Genomic DNA, 16,687 nt, shown 5'->3' on the forward strand with positions numbered 1-16,687 from the left:
GAGAGTATAGTCTATGGGAGATTATGGATTTTTACCTGGCAAATATGCAATGACAAATAATTACAGCATACAGACATCCTGGTTATAAAACATCATGGGGTAATACATTAAACTACAGAATATTGATGGGTGATAAACTCAAGTATATAAGCATTCATAAAACCTTAATGGTGCACATTGATTGTGTGTTTGTCTGAATCTTATTTGAATGTCCAAACTTCTCTTTTCTATGCAATAAAAGTAGTAGTCACCACTCTCTTAAAATGAGAAATGTACTAAAATAACGAAAACTAAATAAACTATAATAGAATATCAATAATACTCAAATTACACTGGCTTTCTTTTGTGGTAAGAAAAAAAAGGTTTTCAAATAGGGCTGAATTGTTCCTTCAAAAGAAAAGTATATTTATTTCATCCATGAAATAATTCTGTCCTACCATAGAAGGAGAGCCGACCCTTCACTGTGTTTTTGCCTCTTGAGTTCTCAGCTGTGCATTCATACGGCCCTGCGTCTTCCTGTTGGAAATATGGGATCTCCAGCACTCCACTAGATTTGCTAACGTCCACTTTTCTGGGAAAAGGAACTCCGTCTGGTCTTCTCCAGCTAATAGCAGGTACTGGACTGAAAGCAAAAGGTAAAGTTGATTGATTAAAGTCACCATGAAACCAAAATAGTCTCTTCTGTTCTCTGATGATGTGTTTACTGGTTCGTGGGTGGGACAACCTGTCACTCACATGAAAACCACCAATAGCAAACCACAACCATCCATTCAATCCCAAAAGACAAAATCAAGTCCCGCCCTACATTTTTTCTTATTCAGGAAGCTGTTTCACTCATACATATGTCACAATAGGAAATAAAAGACTATCACAACTTCCGTTTCATGACGACTTTAATGAGGTATGTTTTTATTTTAAAGGGGACCTATAATGCCTCTTTCACAAGATGTAATATAAGTCTCTGGTGTCCCCAGAATGTGTCTGTGAAGTTTCAGCTCAAAATACCAAACAGATTATTTATTATAGCTTAACAAATTTGCCCCTATTTGGGTGTGAGCAAAAACATGCCATTTTTTGTGTGTGTCACTTTAAATGCAAATGAGCTGCTGCTCCTGCCCCCTTTCCAGAAGAGGGCGGAGCTTTAACAGCTCAACAACAAAGCTGGAGAATCTCACGCAGACAAAATGAGGATTGTCAGTAACGGTGTTCAGCCTTCCATTGTTCAAACCGGAGTCGACACTGATGGAGAGACTCAGGAAGAAGTTACAACTTTCAGAATGAAACTGGACGTTTCTGAATGGTTACTGGTAATTTAGTAGATTCATCTCATCGACTAGCATGTGTTGTCATGTTAATGTTTTGTGCAAATCCAGTGTTGAATTGACCCTCGTTTGTGAAGCAGTCCGGTGTAAAATGACGGCATGTCAACAACACTCTACTACAACAACTCTTCCTCTTCTCTAAAGCAGCCCAACATGGCCCCGCCCCCTTTTTGTGTGTTCTCAGGGGCGGGTTTATGTAAATTTTAGTGTTAGTGACGTCACCAACCCAGGAAGAAGTTTGTTGTAGTCCCTACCAGCCATTTGTTGTAGTCCTTAAACAGTGAATTCTTTAAAAGGAAATATCACCATTTCCATTGATCTTTGAGCGTCGTAACTTTGCAGATGTTGTTTATGATCAAACAGCAACATTACACACTAACTAAAACTAAAAAAGTGAAATCATATTCAACCACCCCTTTAAATAATATTTTACTGTGGAAAAAGTGTTGATGTCAGTGAGCTGCACTTTGCATGTAATATTATGTAAGTAGGCTGTTATATAGAGTACCAACTGAAATATTTACTTTCCCAAGGCGAAGCACTCCAGTTTGACCATCAACCCTTTGGCAACAGCCAAGACTTCTGGAAACTGGACCTCAATTTTTGGCTCATATTCTCCCATAATGCCTGAAACATAAAAAAGACGAGTGAACATTTCATTCATAAAACCACAAATGAGTCATTTTGTATGAGCTGAATACATATGGTAAGACCATCACCGTCACTCCGGAGTATAAGTGGCGTGGGAGGTCCCTGCACTCTGCTTTGGGTCACAGTGTTAGTCACGACACAAGTGTAGTTTCCCACATCTGACGGCTCCACTTTAGCGATGTACAGGTTGCCTGTTTTCTGTGACACAAAGCGCCGTGTGTCCTGCTTCACAAATGAGGGATATTCGTTGAAGATCCAAGAAAAGGTCAACTCTGTAGGGAAGACAAGAGGTGAAACTAGCTGTACTGCACCACATTGCTTTGTTTCAAAAACGTTTAGTGAATTTAATATTGATCCATTTCAGAAACCCAGTGATGTGAGTAGACTCAATCCTGTTCATGGCTGATAACACTTTACAATAAGGTTTCATTTGGTAACATTGGATAACTACATTAGTTAACATGATCTAACATTGACAAATACTTCTAAAGCATTTATCAATCTTAGCTGATGGTAATTTCAACATTTATTATCAAAATCAAAATTTGTGCATATCATTTAATGGACCTGAGCTAACAGTTATATTTTTACTAACTGACATTAATAAATACTGTAATAAATATGTTGCACATTGTTAGTTAATGTTAGTTTATGAATGAACTAATGTTAACTAATGGGATCTTATTGTACAGTCTTACCAGTAAAATCTAACTTAAAGGGTTAGTTCACCCAAAAATGAAAATTCTGTCATTAGTTACTCACTCTCATGTCGTTCCACACCCGTAAGACCTTCGTTCATCTTCAGAACACAAATTAAGATATTTTTTATAAAATCCATTGGCTCAGTGAGGTGAGCTTTATGAATCTTTTGTTTCAAATCAGTGGTTCAGAGCGCCAATCAGACTGCCAAAGTCACGCCCCCCAGTTGCGAACCATTGAAAATTTCGAAACACTTATGACGTAACGAAGCCTCGTTTACTGAAATCATGTGACTTTGGCAGTTTGATACACGCTCCGAACCACCGATTTGAAAAAAAAAAAGATTCGTAAAGCTTTGTAGCTTCATGAAGCAGTGTTTTGAAAATGCCCATCACTAGATATTGTTGAATAAAGTCGTTATTTTATTTTATTTTAATTTTTTTTTTTGGCACACAAAAAGTATTCTCGTCACTTCATAACATTAAGGTTGAACCACTGTAGTCACAAATCTTAATAATTTGCCTGGTAAAATAAAGGTTAAATAAAAAAAATAAAGTCACATGAACTGTTTTAAATATGTCTTAACGCTTTAAAATGCTCAGAAAGGTAGTAAATTATCTTGCTGGCTATGCAGGTCTCACTGAGCCATCGGATTTCATCAAAAATATCTTGATGAACGAAGGTCTTACGGGTGTGAAACGACATGAGGGTGAGTATTTAATGACATAATTTTCATTTTTGGGTGAACTAACCCTTTAACTAGTAAGTTCTGCCAGTATTTTGCCAATACAAGTATGAAATAGCTACATAAAATATTTAGTAAATAAAGAAAACTGTTATTGCATACACAAGAAATGCGTTTCTTTTCAAGAAAAAATGAAACATGTTTTTTATGCATGAAAATACAAATTCTCTTTGAAACATATAATTGTCTTCCCTTTCTTGGTCTTATCGATCCATCCATCCATCGATCCATCCATCCAAAAGTGAATTTTTTATCATGATTGCAATGATATTTTTATGGAGAAACAATAAAAACTATTTAAAGTAATTACAAGTATGAACTCAATCATCTATTCTTTCTTATATTTCAAAATAAAAATAAAATGAGAAAAATTTTCTAGTCTATCAGTACAGACTCGAAACAGACCCCCCCCCCCCCCCCCTCCCTTACCACATAAAAACAACTGATTTCAGCCTTAAGTAAGTTTTAAAAGGTCTGGCTCCATTAAAGGAATAAGGTCTGAAGTGTTCAGCACAACACTAAACACAGTAATCAAGACAGCAGGGGACAGACAAACACAACACTAATGCAGCACAGCTGTACTAACTACTTTTCATCTCAGGCAAAGCTTTTTGATGAGAAGTGAGTAGCCGAGAATAAACCACTTTTATACATAAACATCCAAAACATGTTGTGTATTTTTAATATGTTGAAAATGTTACCTTACATTGACATTTTCTTATAGGGAAATGACACTGCTAATAAACATTGTTGACCTCATTTTCCACATCAATGTAACACCAACCTTTACTGTGTGTCCTTTTGAAAGTGACATTTCTTTATTTATTTTCCAATTTTCACATGTTCAGTGCTTAAAAATGTATACTATATGATTAAAGGCATAAGAAAAGGTTGAGTTATCAGTCCGTTCTGGGTTTTTAAAGTATGGCCACTTATTGAGTTAATGGCATAGAGCAAAATGGTTGCATTGCATAACATTTAACTTGTGCACTGTAGTGTGCCACTTAAGGGCACTAAATCAAGAGCAGAAAAAAGATACGTGTTTATGCTGTTATATGGGCAGTGAGGGTTGAAAAACCTTTATGCTGTGAGCTAATTACAGTGGACTCTAATTGCTGGTTGGGGTGGGGGATAGAGGATGAGGGGTGGTGTTAATGGCAACAAACAGTAGAAACTGCATAGAGCAAAGTCTCTCTGATCACACTTTGCTAAAAGGTAATATCTGGACGTAGAACTATATAGCCTATGTGTGAGCTTTGAACACTCACATGAGGCACAACATATTGTAAACAATATGCCAAATATTATTAAACAATATTAAATTGTCATTCATCTTAATTTTTTTCTTTACCATTCTGTATTGGCAAATATTGGCAGACATTTAGTATTACTGACAGAAGCCAAAGTTTGTCTAATTTTTTATCATTAAACAGAATTATATCATACATACAAGAGGTAATATACAGTCAGTCAGTCATTGTCCCAAAATAAACCTAGGCCTTGTGATACCCTGAAGGGTTTTATTTAGCAATAGTGACTGGCTGGATGTTCATTATCCAGCTATTACACGCTTCTTACCAAATAAATAAATAAATAGACATGAAATATTAATTTGTGAGGAAATGGTTTTATTATATAAGAAGGAAAAGACCACAGCGTGATACAAGGGACATGAAAATTGCATAATAGTATCACACCTATGCAGAAAATTGTTTGCCAGTTTGGTCATACAAGGAAAATATTAGACTTAAGTATCCTGCAACTCACTAATCAGAATCAAATATGCCAGAGAGCCATGTAATACATTTTGTCATTACATTGGCCATGTCTATCCTGTTTTCTCAATATCCACTGAAAAACCCAAATCAGTCAGACTCAGCCAGTAATAATAGACAATAATACACCTCACCTCCCATATGCGCTGGTGGCCCACAGAGAAGAACCACACCTTGCCCCTCTCTGACACTCACTGGACTTCTCCTCTGGGTTTTAAACTCCTCCAGATCTATTAAAAAAGAACAAAACAAAGGTCAGATTGAAAATACTGAAATAAGCAATAATGGTAATACAGTTTATTCTAGTCACAATTTAAACCTAACCCCGTTAATACAATGGCTTGTTTGATAGACTGAGTAGTATACTAGTATTAAACTTTTACTGTATTTAACATTGTATACCATTTTAAACAAATAGAAAATCAATTACTGTAAGTATTTTTGAGTTTGAAACTATTTTTACTTTCCATAAAAATAGTTCCCCCCCAAAAAATGAACTTCCCCTCATGATGCTTTAGACTTTCTTTCTTCTGAGAGACACAAAAGGAGATGTTAAGCAAAATGTCGGCGCTGCTCATTTCTGCACAATCAATGTAAATGTTGATCAGGATTCAAAAATTATAAAAAGCTCCAAAAAATGCACTGTGTACAGATTATGTACATTCAAATGCCAATAACGTCAAATGTCAGGAGTTCTTGCGTGCCTCAAAAGTGATCACGATGCACAAAACTTGAATACAGAAATTGCGCATGAAATCTGAGAGTCTAAAGATTAAATTTCAGTCTGTTCTTTAAGAAAAAAAAAAAATCTGTGGCTTTGGAAGTTTTTGGATATAGTGACAAGACTTGGAATATAAGTCACTACTTTTAAGATGTTTTGCTTTGCTTTTCTTTTCTTTTTTGAAGTCTATGCACACCATCATTCTCTTTCAATGTTTGATAAAGAGCAGCATGAAGATTGTGCCTAAACAACCCTTTGGTGTTCAGTAGAAGAATGAGCATCACTTAGGTTTAGAATAAGTGTGAATGATCAGAGAATTTTTCATTTTTGTGTAAAGTATTAAATTGAAACAATGCTTTTCTCCTTGATTGCGTTTAAAACCCACAAGGATGAAAACAAACCAACAAATAAAATAATAAACTGCATTATATCATTAGTGAATATCTTAAGCTTTTTTTCTAAGAAGGGAACAAACAGAGAACTGAAGCTGATGGAGGTTGTGTTTGCCTCACCTGCACTGAATTCAGGGAGGGGGTTGTGTCTAAAGAACGGCAAATTCAAACGGAATATGTATGAACAACACATCCACTCAAAACACAACAATCCCCACACGCCTCCGTGACACAAACTATTTCGACACCATCCGCAAAGAAGGGGTTTGATCAGGCTTTAAAGCATGTCTCTGTCAAGAGAGGGTACTTTTTGTGCTTCGCACGTAAGTTCCACTGAACTACCCACATCGAGAAAAGTTTTCTTCCAGAATGTTCAGTCAACAAATTTTTCAGTTCACATAATATCTCATTACAGAGTTCTTACAAGACATTTCTATGAGGCCAAAATAAATAAAACCGACAGCTCTCTGCTATACATATGCAATAAAATCATCTGCTCCTTCAGATACTGTACATATAAAGCATTCATCAAGAGAAAGACACACTCCACTGCCTCTAATTGGCTTCTTGGTTATCAACTATACGTTGTGTTCTATTCATTGCTTTCGGCAAAGTAAACACCGTAAGCCCTTGTGAAGCTGCAGAGATTGAATACAGTATTGTATTGAAAGTAATGAATTTGTGACCTGTAAAAGACAGGGTGAAGAAAAGTGCTTTTTCTAGCATCTCCATAATAATATGTTAACAACGAATTTCCGATAACCAAGAAGTTAAATGTACCATAATATTCCTTCAACACTTCAATTATTTTAAATGTACAGCAAATTAGCACTAATTAAAAACATATTTAAGTGTAATGAAATCTAAACATTATCTTTGCATGCTTCTGAAAATAAATTAAATCAATGATACATAGGCCAATGCTGCTTATGGGATATTTCTGTAGCAGTTATTGAAATAGAAAAGTGATTTTTGGAACTCGTCTAATAAATGTGCATGTGAGATGAGTAAGCTTTGTTCATTTTGATGGTATATCTCTTTTAAATGCTGCAAAATGATCGGAGACATTGTGACTGCAGAAAAACAAATTCTACTTGTACAGCAAAAAAATAAGTAAATTTGGTAGCATAGTTTTTGGCCACTGGAGGCCATTTTGCAGTTTATACATTCATAGTAATTTATAAGAGCCATAATCTGCAGATTAAACCAGCACTGCCTTAGGTAGACTGAATATGCAGCAGCACAAGCATTTCTTTATTATTATTATTATTCAGACATCTCATTCAATAGCACCGTGTTGTTCAAAAAAGCCAAATCTTAACTGTAAACAGACTATGACTAAATCAGTTTAGTCATAAGTAGAGAATAAGATTTAACAAGAACTCTAAAACATTCAACTACAATGTCTCAGAGTTGTCTTTAAGAATCCAGGTGAAACATTTACTGAAATGAAAGGTGATTTACTTTCAAGAGGACTGAGATGTAATTTACTACGATATGAAATATACTAGCAATTTCTAAGTGAAAAAGTAAATCCTACACCAAATTTGTTTCAGTGTGTGTTGGCAAAATGTCACTCAAGTTGACACATTTCCAAATTAAAATAGCTTTGTTCTTGGAGCCATACAGAAGGTTAGGCTTGCAAACAATATTTTGAAACAACCAGAATTTATATCTGCACCCAGAAGAAGCTTTAGTCCTTCACAGCTTGTCCTCTGCTGTCTCCAGACACCAAAAATATATAGGACTATAGTGGACCACACAGGAGAGTCTCTCTAGGGTAGCTGTGGAAATGCAGTGCAGCTTTATTGATTTAACACTTTAATGCTTCACTGTAAACCCTAACGCTCAAAATACTTAATTGGTTTGAGTAGGACAAACTTAAATGAAACAAATTAGTTCAGTTAAATTAAAGCTGCAGTAGGTAACTTTTGTAAAAATGTATTTTTTTACATATTTGTTAAACCTGTCATTATGTCCTGACAGTAGAATATGAGACAGATAATCTGTGAAAAAAAACAAGCTCCTCTGGCTCCTCCCAGTGGTCCTATTGCCATTTGCAGAAATACACCACTCCCGGTAAGAACCAACCAATCAGAGTCAGGAGGAGTGTCTTAGCAGTGTCCATCAAGCTTGTGTGCGCACTGATCACACTCCTGTCATGCACAGCCATAGTGCACAGGGCGTACAGGCGTTCAAATTCAAGATTACCAGTGTGCTAGACCTTTGCTTATGGAGGACAAACAATCCAGTTTCGTACATATAATACCCCATAAAGTGCTTATCATATGCACGCGAAAAACTCATTTTGGCGTATATATTCTACGGGATTACAAACTCGTACTATTGATATGCATTTTCGTGTGATCGGGCTCTATTATGTCATGATATGCATTTTTAAGATTTTTTCAGGCGAGAATGTGCTGGTTTAAAGCTCAAATTTGTGGTTATTTGATAAAGATAGCGCCTTTCTGAAAATTTGATCTGACGTTGTCGGAGTTTTGAGATCCAAGCAATCACCGGACTCTCAGCGCTCATGTACCCAGCCGAGAGCAGCCTTACCTCGGCTAATCCTTCTGACGATTTCATTTCATTACAGTGAAGATAATCAGAGTATGCACAAATAGTATTACATTTAATATTTTTGAAATGTAAACGAAAAGAGGCAGGGTTGTTTAATATTTCGTTTTGTTATAAATATAAGCAGACATTGCAGATAATTAATCACTCGTTGCCTGAGGCTATTAATATGTTTTTGTTTGTTTCTTTAAATAAAACGAAAAGAGGCAGAGTGGTTTAATAACAAATTTCGTTTTATTCTAGGCTAAAATATACATACAGAGATAACCGGAGAAGCCAGCGCGAGCTGAGTGACGTCATCAAGTACGCCGCTGTTCCATTTGCAGATTCACCGGACTTTTGTCCTCCTGTCCACGGGAGTTCGTTCTCCGTAGTCGGACTTGCCAAGTCCTAATTACCAAGGACGCGAGTCCGAACTTAGTGAACTTGGTTTTGAGAAACGCCTAGTGTCAAAACTTTAGCCGCATAACATACAGATAAAATGTCACGCACTGTGCAAAGCAACTATTGAAACCTACTAATTCACTGGATTGTCATGTGGCTGAAATAATGTACTAGCAAACCTTATTTAGCATTACATATCGATAGAATAATTACTTGCATACTGTAACGTTAGTTACCGTTATATTATCTTACTAGCTATTTATTACTTATAGAAGTAGTGCAACGTCATATAGTTACATTACATGTATTGCAAAATACGTAATGTTTTGAGGACCAAGTTTGTAGTCAAAGTATGCGCAGGCCATAGTCAGTGTAAATCATATTGTTGATGTTTCGTCCATATCAGTGAATGTGCCATAACTGTTTATCCGCCGTCATTGGTGCTTACTAGCCTGCGCGTTCATGGCAGGCTCCGTTGTGATGGGGGAGGAGCTGTGGAGGGAGGGCTGTAGCGCAGCAGAGAGCAAGGGGGAGTGACCTGTGAGTTATGCTTGTTCAAATTTTCAGGCTAAGTCAACGTTTTCTAAAAACTCCCTACTGCAGCTTTAACTGTTATGAGTATCTAGAGCTTTCTTTTTTTCTTTTGAGTTCACAGCACTGACATATTTCAAGTAAAACAAACAGTTTCATTGTTTTGAGTTGTATGAACTCATTTCTTTTAATTTAGATTAACTTAAGTTTAACTGAAACTGGGCTGTGATTTTGCTTTGCCCATGACACTCGAAAGGGAGAGTAAATGCTAAAATTAAGTGTTATATAATGTTTTGTGCAAGAATAATGGTAACGGCGATTTACTAGTGATTTTTTTTTTTTTTTATGCTAATGTAGAGTTTGTGGAGAGATACCATCATGGTGACAAGTGGAGCATGCTGCTTGGTTTGAGAGCAGACAAGTCACATTTACTCATTCAGTAAGTGCTATACCATGCTGTGACGAGCAGGGCGGGCGAGAGCCGTGAGGGAATGGCGCGAGGCCGGCCTCGAGTCTCTCACGGAGGAGCTCCGGAGGCATAAAAGGAGGAGCGACGTCAGTGAAGGACGAGAGAGGACCAGGCCTGGACTTTACGTTATGTTTTATTATGTTTGTGTGGCCGGCAGACGTCCACGAGGGTCTGCCAGCATTACTTTTGTTTTGTATTTGTTTATTTTGAATTAAAGTTTTGTCAATCGTTCGCCGGTTCCCGCCTCCTTCTTCCCACATCTACTAACCGTGTTACACATGCTATTGTTAACATGTTAGGAAATTAGCATTTTCTGAATTAGTTTGTTATAGCTAGCAAAATATTCATGTTGAGATAACCTCATACTTTTAAGTTAAATGTATAAATTAGTGTACTCAAATATTTCAAGTTAAGAACAATAAAAATGTATGAGTACAAAATAAAAATCTTACTTAAACTTTGAGTTTCTTAACTTAAAAAAAATCTTTCAATATTCTGACAACTTATAAGGGTTTACATTGAAGTAAATCACTCATTTGATTTAAATGAGTTATAGGAGCAATTAACATGCATAAGTACTACAAACTCAAAACTTGATAGTTCTGCTTACTTAAAATTGTGAACATCTGTCTGCCTAAATGAATAAGTTGGGCTAACTCAAAAAATTTGAGGTAATCAATTTTTCATCCAATTTTTTGAGATACCCCATCTTATTCAGGATTACAGTGTTTAGTGTTAAATTCATCAGTCCACAATGTTGTATTCCTTAATTAAACATCTACCTTTAACATTCAGAACAGTTAAAATGTACAAGCATGAACCACTCTGGCTCAATAACAATAGCCTTGCTGTAAAATGATATAAAAATGGTCCACAAAAGCATCTACAGTACCATAAAATCTCCATCTTCTAACTTGAGTTTTTCTTCAAACCATTCTCAGGTTGCGAGCGAATCATCATGACAGAATGAATTATTAGAGTACTGGTGTACCATGATAAAAGATGCAGATGCACACATATGTGCCTCATAATATTAAGGACATTTACCAGGGAATCATCAGCTTGTGAAGCATTTTAACTAACACAGCTTGCAAGCAACCATAGATACAGATTAGATACAGATGTCAAACCAAATGAAGCAGAAAAGCACAAAAGATCAACAATGATTAAGCGAAAGAAGAATAAATGGCTACACTAGTGACTAAGAGTGCTTAAAATAACTAATCAAGCTAACATTAATGGCTGGTAGAACATACAGGGCTAGCATGAATATTTGGAGCATAGGAAAAGTAATCCAGCAAAATGAGAGCAAAAATATACCTAGCAATTTCAGGCATATTTTGTATATAGCAGGGGTGGTGAACTCTGGTCCTGGAGAGCCATAGTCCTGCAGAGTTCAGCTCCAACCCTGATAAAAACTAACTTGTTTGTAGTTTTCTAGGAAGCCTCCAGACCTTGATTCGCTTGTTTAGGTTTGAAGCAAAACTCTGCAGGACTGTGGCTCTCTAGGAATGACATTCGACACCCTTGTATATAGTTTGATAAATATAGCTCTTCTTTTTGAAATCACTTTCAGTCAACTTTAAATGTAACCATAGCTGCAACACCTTTTCTATCACTCCGCTGGAAACGACTTTCATGGTGGCCAAGGAAGTCCACTGTATATTTTATAAATAATACACTGTAGTTGTTTAGACCTGAAATATGTGACACATATTTAATCATAGCGCCTATTTTACAATTTGTTTAGACGTTTCCGTCAGCGGCTGTTCAGTACTCGTGTACCCACCGAGAACAGCTTCATCTCGGCCAGTGCTTTGGGGATTTGCTTGTTCCTGAGCAAATTGAATTGGGATATGTTAAATTTAATAATTCAATATTAAGGCTATATTTAACTTGCACCCTGTAGAGAACTGCTTTTGTACGTTTGACTGAATGGTACAATTGTGTTTATTTCCTATTGTCATTTATAATGGCTATTGTTGTTAATTTAAATACTGTTGTTCAATAAATATTAGTATTAGTATTTGTTATTGAGAAAGGGTCCGCTAGTGCGTAATATGGATTGAGTGGAAGTTACATTAATACGGCATTAGATGAGGGCAAAACTTTATGAGTAAATGAGTCGCAAGATACTTTTAAACTGAAAGGGATTTTTTTAAACAAAGGAGTCGTTGTTTTAGCACTGTTTTGGAAAATTGTAAAAAGGACAAATACAAAGATCGCTTTTCCTCGCTCAGGCAATCTCTCTCTCTCTCTCAATAATACTGTACAAAATACGAAAGTGACATTTTAGAATACTTAACCGAGCTTTTGGTCAAACTGTCGAGATTTGGATCTGTGGCGGAAGGAAGTAGTTCTGCACAAACTACTCAGCCTGCAGCCTTGTGCCTAAAGCCGAATCACAGCTGTGCTAAAATACAGACATATCGCACGGTTACGAGTGCGATATTGCTCATATATACTATATAGAGGTTGAAATGAGTTTGAGAATCTTAAATCCCCTGCACACATACTTCCCAGCCGCCCAGTATATTTGTTCTTCTTTTTGAAGGTGGCACAATGCCTTTCTGGCCTAATTTAATCCTTGGCAACAGCCCATACTATAAAGTCACTCTTTGGCAGTGTTTCTGCTACTACTTGTGTAACCTGACCAATTTTGTGGACTAATGGAATTATAAACAGAATGTGTATTTTTTTGTTCTTTTTTGAACAAAATACATACTACATCTTATTCAAATACTAAGCATTTCATAGACAAATCATTTTGTGACAAGCTGGATGCATTTTGTTAAAGGGGACCTATAATGGCCCTTTTTAAGATATGTAAAATAAGTCTCTGATATCCCCAGAGTGTGTATGTGAAGTTTTAGCTCATAATACCCCACAGAAAATTTTTATAACATGTTAAACTTGCCACTTTTTGGGGTTGAGCTAGGGCTGGACGATTAATCGAAAAGTAATCGAAACCGAAATTCAGAACCTCTAACCGATGTAATTTTCCCATGTCGGTTATTTCGGTTTTATAATCCTGTTAATACCTCCCCCTTAAAAACATAACTGCGTGTGTAGCCACGTGACTCCGCCCCGTCCAGTCAGTGGCATAAAAGCAAAACACGGAGGTGAACGACGGTTCAACACATAGTGATGGCGCGTGAGCGGTGAGCCTTGCGTCTTCACTAAACTTTGTCAGTTGTATTTGTTTTATGGTTTGGACATTCAAGCGATTAGACGATCGGATGTGTATTATTATTAGTGATGGGCAGATCGAGGCTTCATGAAACACTGAAGCAGCTGAATCAAATGTGCTGTAATGATTTGAGGCTTCGAAACAATCTGACACCCGTTTCCACGGTGACCCCTAGTGGTCAGAGCAGTGCAAATGCAACAAAACTCAGGCCAAACATGCATTAAAAATACACTTTACAAATGTATGGCAAAGGTTTTACTGAAAGTAAAACCAATTTAATGGAATTAACTAATCATCTAAGATTAAATATAGAGTGTCTGTATAATATGTGTTCTTTTATCCATTTTCAAGGCTTGTTTCTCTGTTAAACAAGCCAATAAGAGATTAATAACTACCATTATTAATTTTAATTATTCTAATGTATAATTAAAACATTTACAAATGTATAAAACTGATCAGAGATCAGGTAAAACCATAGGGTAAAGCCCTAGACACTTGTTCAATAGTTCTCAGTGAATCTGCATGATTCATGGGCTCACTTTATCATCGCCCTCTTCCGGTGAACCATTGAAATTTCGAACTGTTTCGAAACAGTGATGACGTAATGAAGCCTCGTTTACTAAAATCACATGACTTTGGTAGTTTGATACACGCTCCGAATCACTGATTCGAAACAAAAAGATTCATGAAGCTTCAGAGCTTCATGAAGCAGTGTTTCGAAATCGGCCATCACTAATTATTATATCGAGCTACCGTGCTCGCATAGATATATACAGATATCTATGCCGCGCTCGCGCAGCTGCATGTGGCACGAACACTCATACAAACAGCTGCGCAAAACGTGAAGATTGCGCGCACACAGAGGAACGCAGAAACTTGTTGTCAGCACTGTCCTGTGATTTATCACTAAAATAGCTTAGAAACTCAAAAGTTATAGCTTCTATTTTTTTCTACTTTTGTAGGAACAATTTACAACCCACAGCTTCACAATTAATAGAGAGACGGTTTGACTAATTCACACACGCAATCACTACTGGTACTGTGCTAAATTATCTTTATCTGATTTACAACGAGCAGAAACCTGTAAGAAATGTTACAAACCATAGATAAAATAACTGCTGATAATGAGCTATGATGTCAAATCACTCTTTCAATTAGAAAAAAATACCCCACCTTAATAGTAAATCATAGGCTATTTACAGTACAAACCTTGTCAGTGTACTATGAGGGCAAAAAAAAAAAAAAAAAAAAATCAGAAATAAAATAATCGTTCATTAATCGTAATCGAGGTTTTGATTTTAGGCCATAATCGTCCAGCCCTAGGTTGAGCACAAATGCGCCATTTTAGTGTGGTCCCTTTAAATGAGCTGCTGCTCATGGTCTAAGAGGGCGGAGCTTCAAGGGTTGATGCTCCGAGCTCTTAGTCTCGGAGTACATCTCACGCACTAATAATGTCAGAAACAGAATCTGAGTCTGAAAATTATGCCTACAGAGCCAGAGAATATATGCTGCATGGAGACAGAACAGGTATAGTTTAATTGCATTTATATCTTATGTTGTCATCTTGCTTTTTATTCACTATTAGTACGAGCCTGATGTACCGAACCCGTCAGAATGATGGCCAAAACTTTACTGATGAGTTTATGAAGTTTATTTTACATCACACAAAAGATGAAGCGTACGTTATCATTCCAGAAAATCACCATAAGAGCTGAATTAAACACAGTACAAGAGGTGCACATTAAAGTCTTTTATCTATAAACTCTCCCTTGCATTATCATTATCATACACAGCAAATTACACAAAAACACTCGTTACAACTAACAGTAAACAAATATATACAGACCTTATGCCTTTTCGGGGGTGCTTAAAGGGTTAGTTCAGCCAAAAATGAAAATAATGTAATTACTCACTCTCATGCCGTTCCACACCCGTAAGACCTTCAGAAGATATTTTAAGATGTTTTAGTTGAAATCCGATGGCTCATTGAGGCCTCCATAGCCAGCAATGACACTTCCTCTCCCAAGATCCATAAAGGTACTAAAAACATTTAAATCAGTTCATGTGAGTACTGTGGTTCAATATTGATATTATATTTCAAAACACTGCTTCAGGAAGCATCGGAGCACATATGAATCAGTGTAATGAATCAGCAGTTCGGAGCGCCAAAGTCATGTGATTTCAGCTGTTGGCGGTTTGACACGCGATCCGAATCATGATTCGATACACTGATTCATTTGTGCTCCGAATCTTCCTGAAGCAGTGTTTTGAAATCGGCCATCACTAAATAAGTTGTTATTTTGTTTTTTTGGTGCACCAAAAATATTCTCGTGGCTTTATAATATTAATATTGAACCACTGTACTCACATGACCTGATTTAAATATGTTTTGAGTACATTTATTAAGGAAATGTCATTGCTGGCTATGCAGGCCTCACCGAGCCATCAGATTTCAACAAAGATATCTTAATTTGTGTTCTGAAGATGGTCTTACGGGTGTGGAACGACATGAGGGTGAGAAATTAATGACATAATTTTCATTTTTGGGAAAACTAACCCTTTAATAAACTGGTAAACTTTATATCCGTAAAACAAGTTCAGTGGACTGTAATAAAGTGAGCATACTCTTTTTCTGCCGTGACCAGTATCGCTCCGGAGAGGATCACGTACAGTTTGAACTAACCCATCCTTGTCTATGGAGCCTCGTATGTTCGTTGGTACATCCAACAACAGAACATCTGTAATGTTTTTTGGCAAAGACATTGTATATCTTTAGCTGATACAGCGAGTACACTGAAATGGCAGACTTTTACCATTATAGGCTGGTTGTTTACACACACTGTGGACACACATCTGTGTTCAAACACCTTAAAAAATGAATTTTGCATAATAGGTCTCCTTTAATGAAAGGTGTTTTCTGTTGTACACAAAATGACATTCACTATTGTGCATGAAATTGAAGCAACTTCAGTTAGTTTTCTAGAATTTTCTGCTAAAAATTTGCCATTGATGAAAAGCAACTGAATTGAAATTATTCAGGTCACGCTCTGAGCTCCTTACACTACAGGCAAACAGTTAGTCTTTAGCTATAATCTGCCACTAATGGCAAAAACGTGTGGCAAACCTGTGACAGCAACAGACAGCTGAAGTGAAATGACAAATCATGTCAACTACATCAATTTAATTTGTAAATATAAAACTCTATTTATAGTGTAAAACTTTATTTAT

At 36.5% G+C, this 16,687-nt stretch overlaps 1 protein-coding gene across 1 annotated transcript in view; it reads right to left on the bottom strand.

Moving 5' to 3' along the window:
• cntn3a.1 (contactin 3a, tandem duplicate 1) overlaps positions 1-16,687 on the bottom strand; it is a 113,481-nt gene that overhangs the window by 66,898 nt on the left and 29,896 nt on the right. The window contains exons 5-8 of the mRNA XM_067371269.1: positions 5,327-5,422; positions 2,042-2,245; positions 1,847-1,949; positions 438-622 (exon numbers count right to left, since the gene is read on the bottom strand). Coding sequence (XP_067227370.1) covers positions 438-622; positions 1,847-1,949; positions 2,042-2,245; positions 5,327-5,422 — 588 coding nt within the window. The remainder of the gene's footprint in view (positions 1-437; positions 623-1,846; positions 1,950-2,041; positions 2,246-5,326; positions 5,423-16,687) is intronic.

Source organism: Chanodichthys erythropterus, chromosome 20, assembly GCF_024489055.1.
Source record: "Chanodichthys erythropterus isolate Z2021 chromosome 20, ASM2448905v1, whole genome shotgun sequence".
NCBI classification, from domain to species: domain Eukaryota; kingdom Metazoa; phylum Chordata; class Actinopteri; order Cypriniformes; family Xenocyprididae; genus Chanodichthys; species Chanodichthys erythropterus.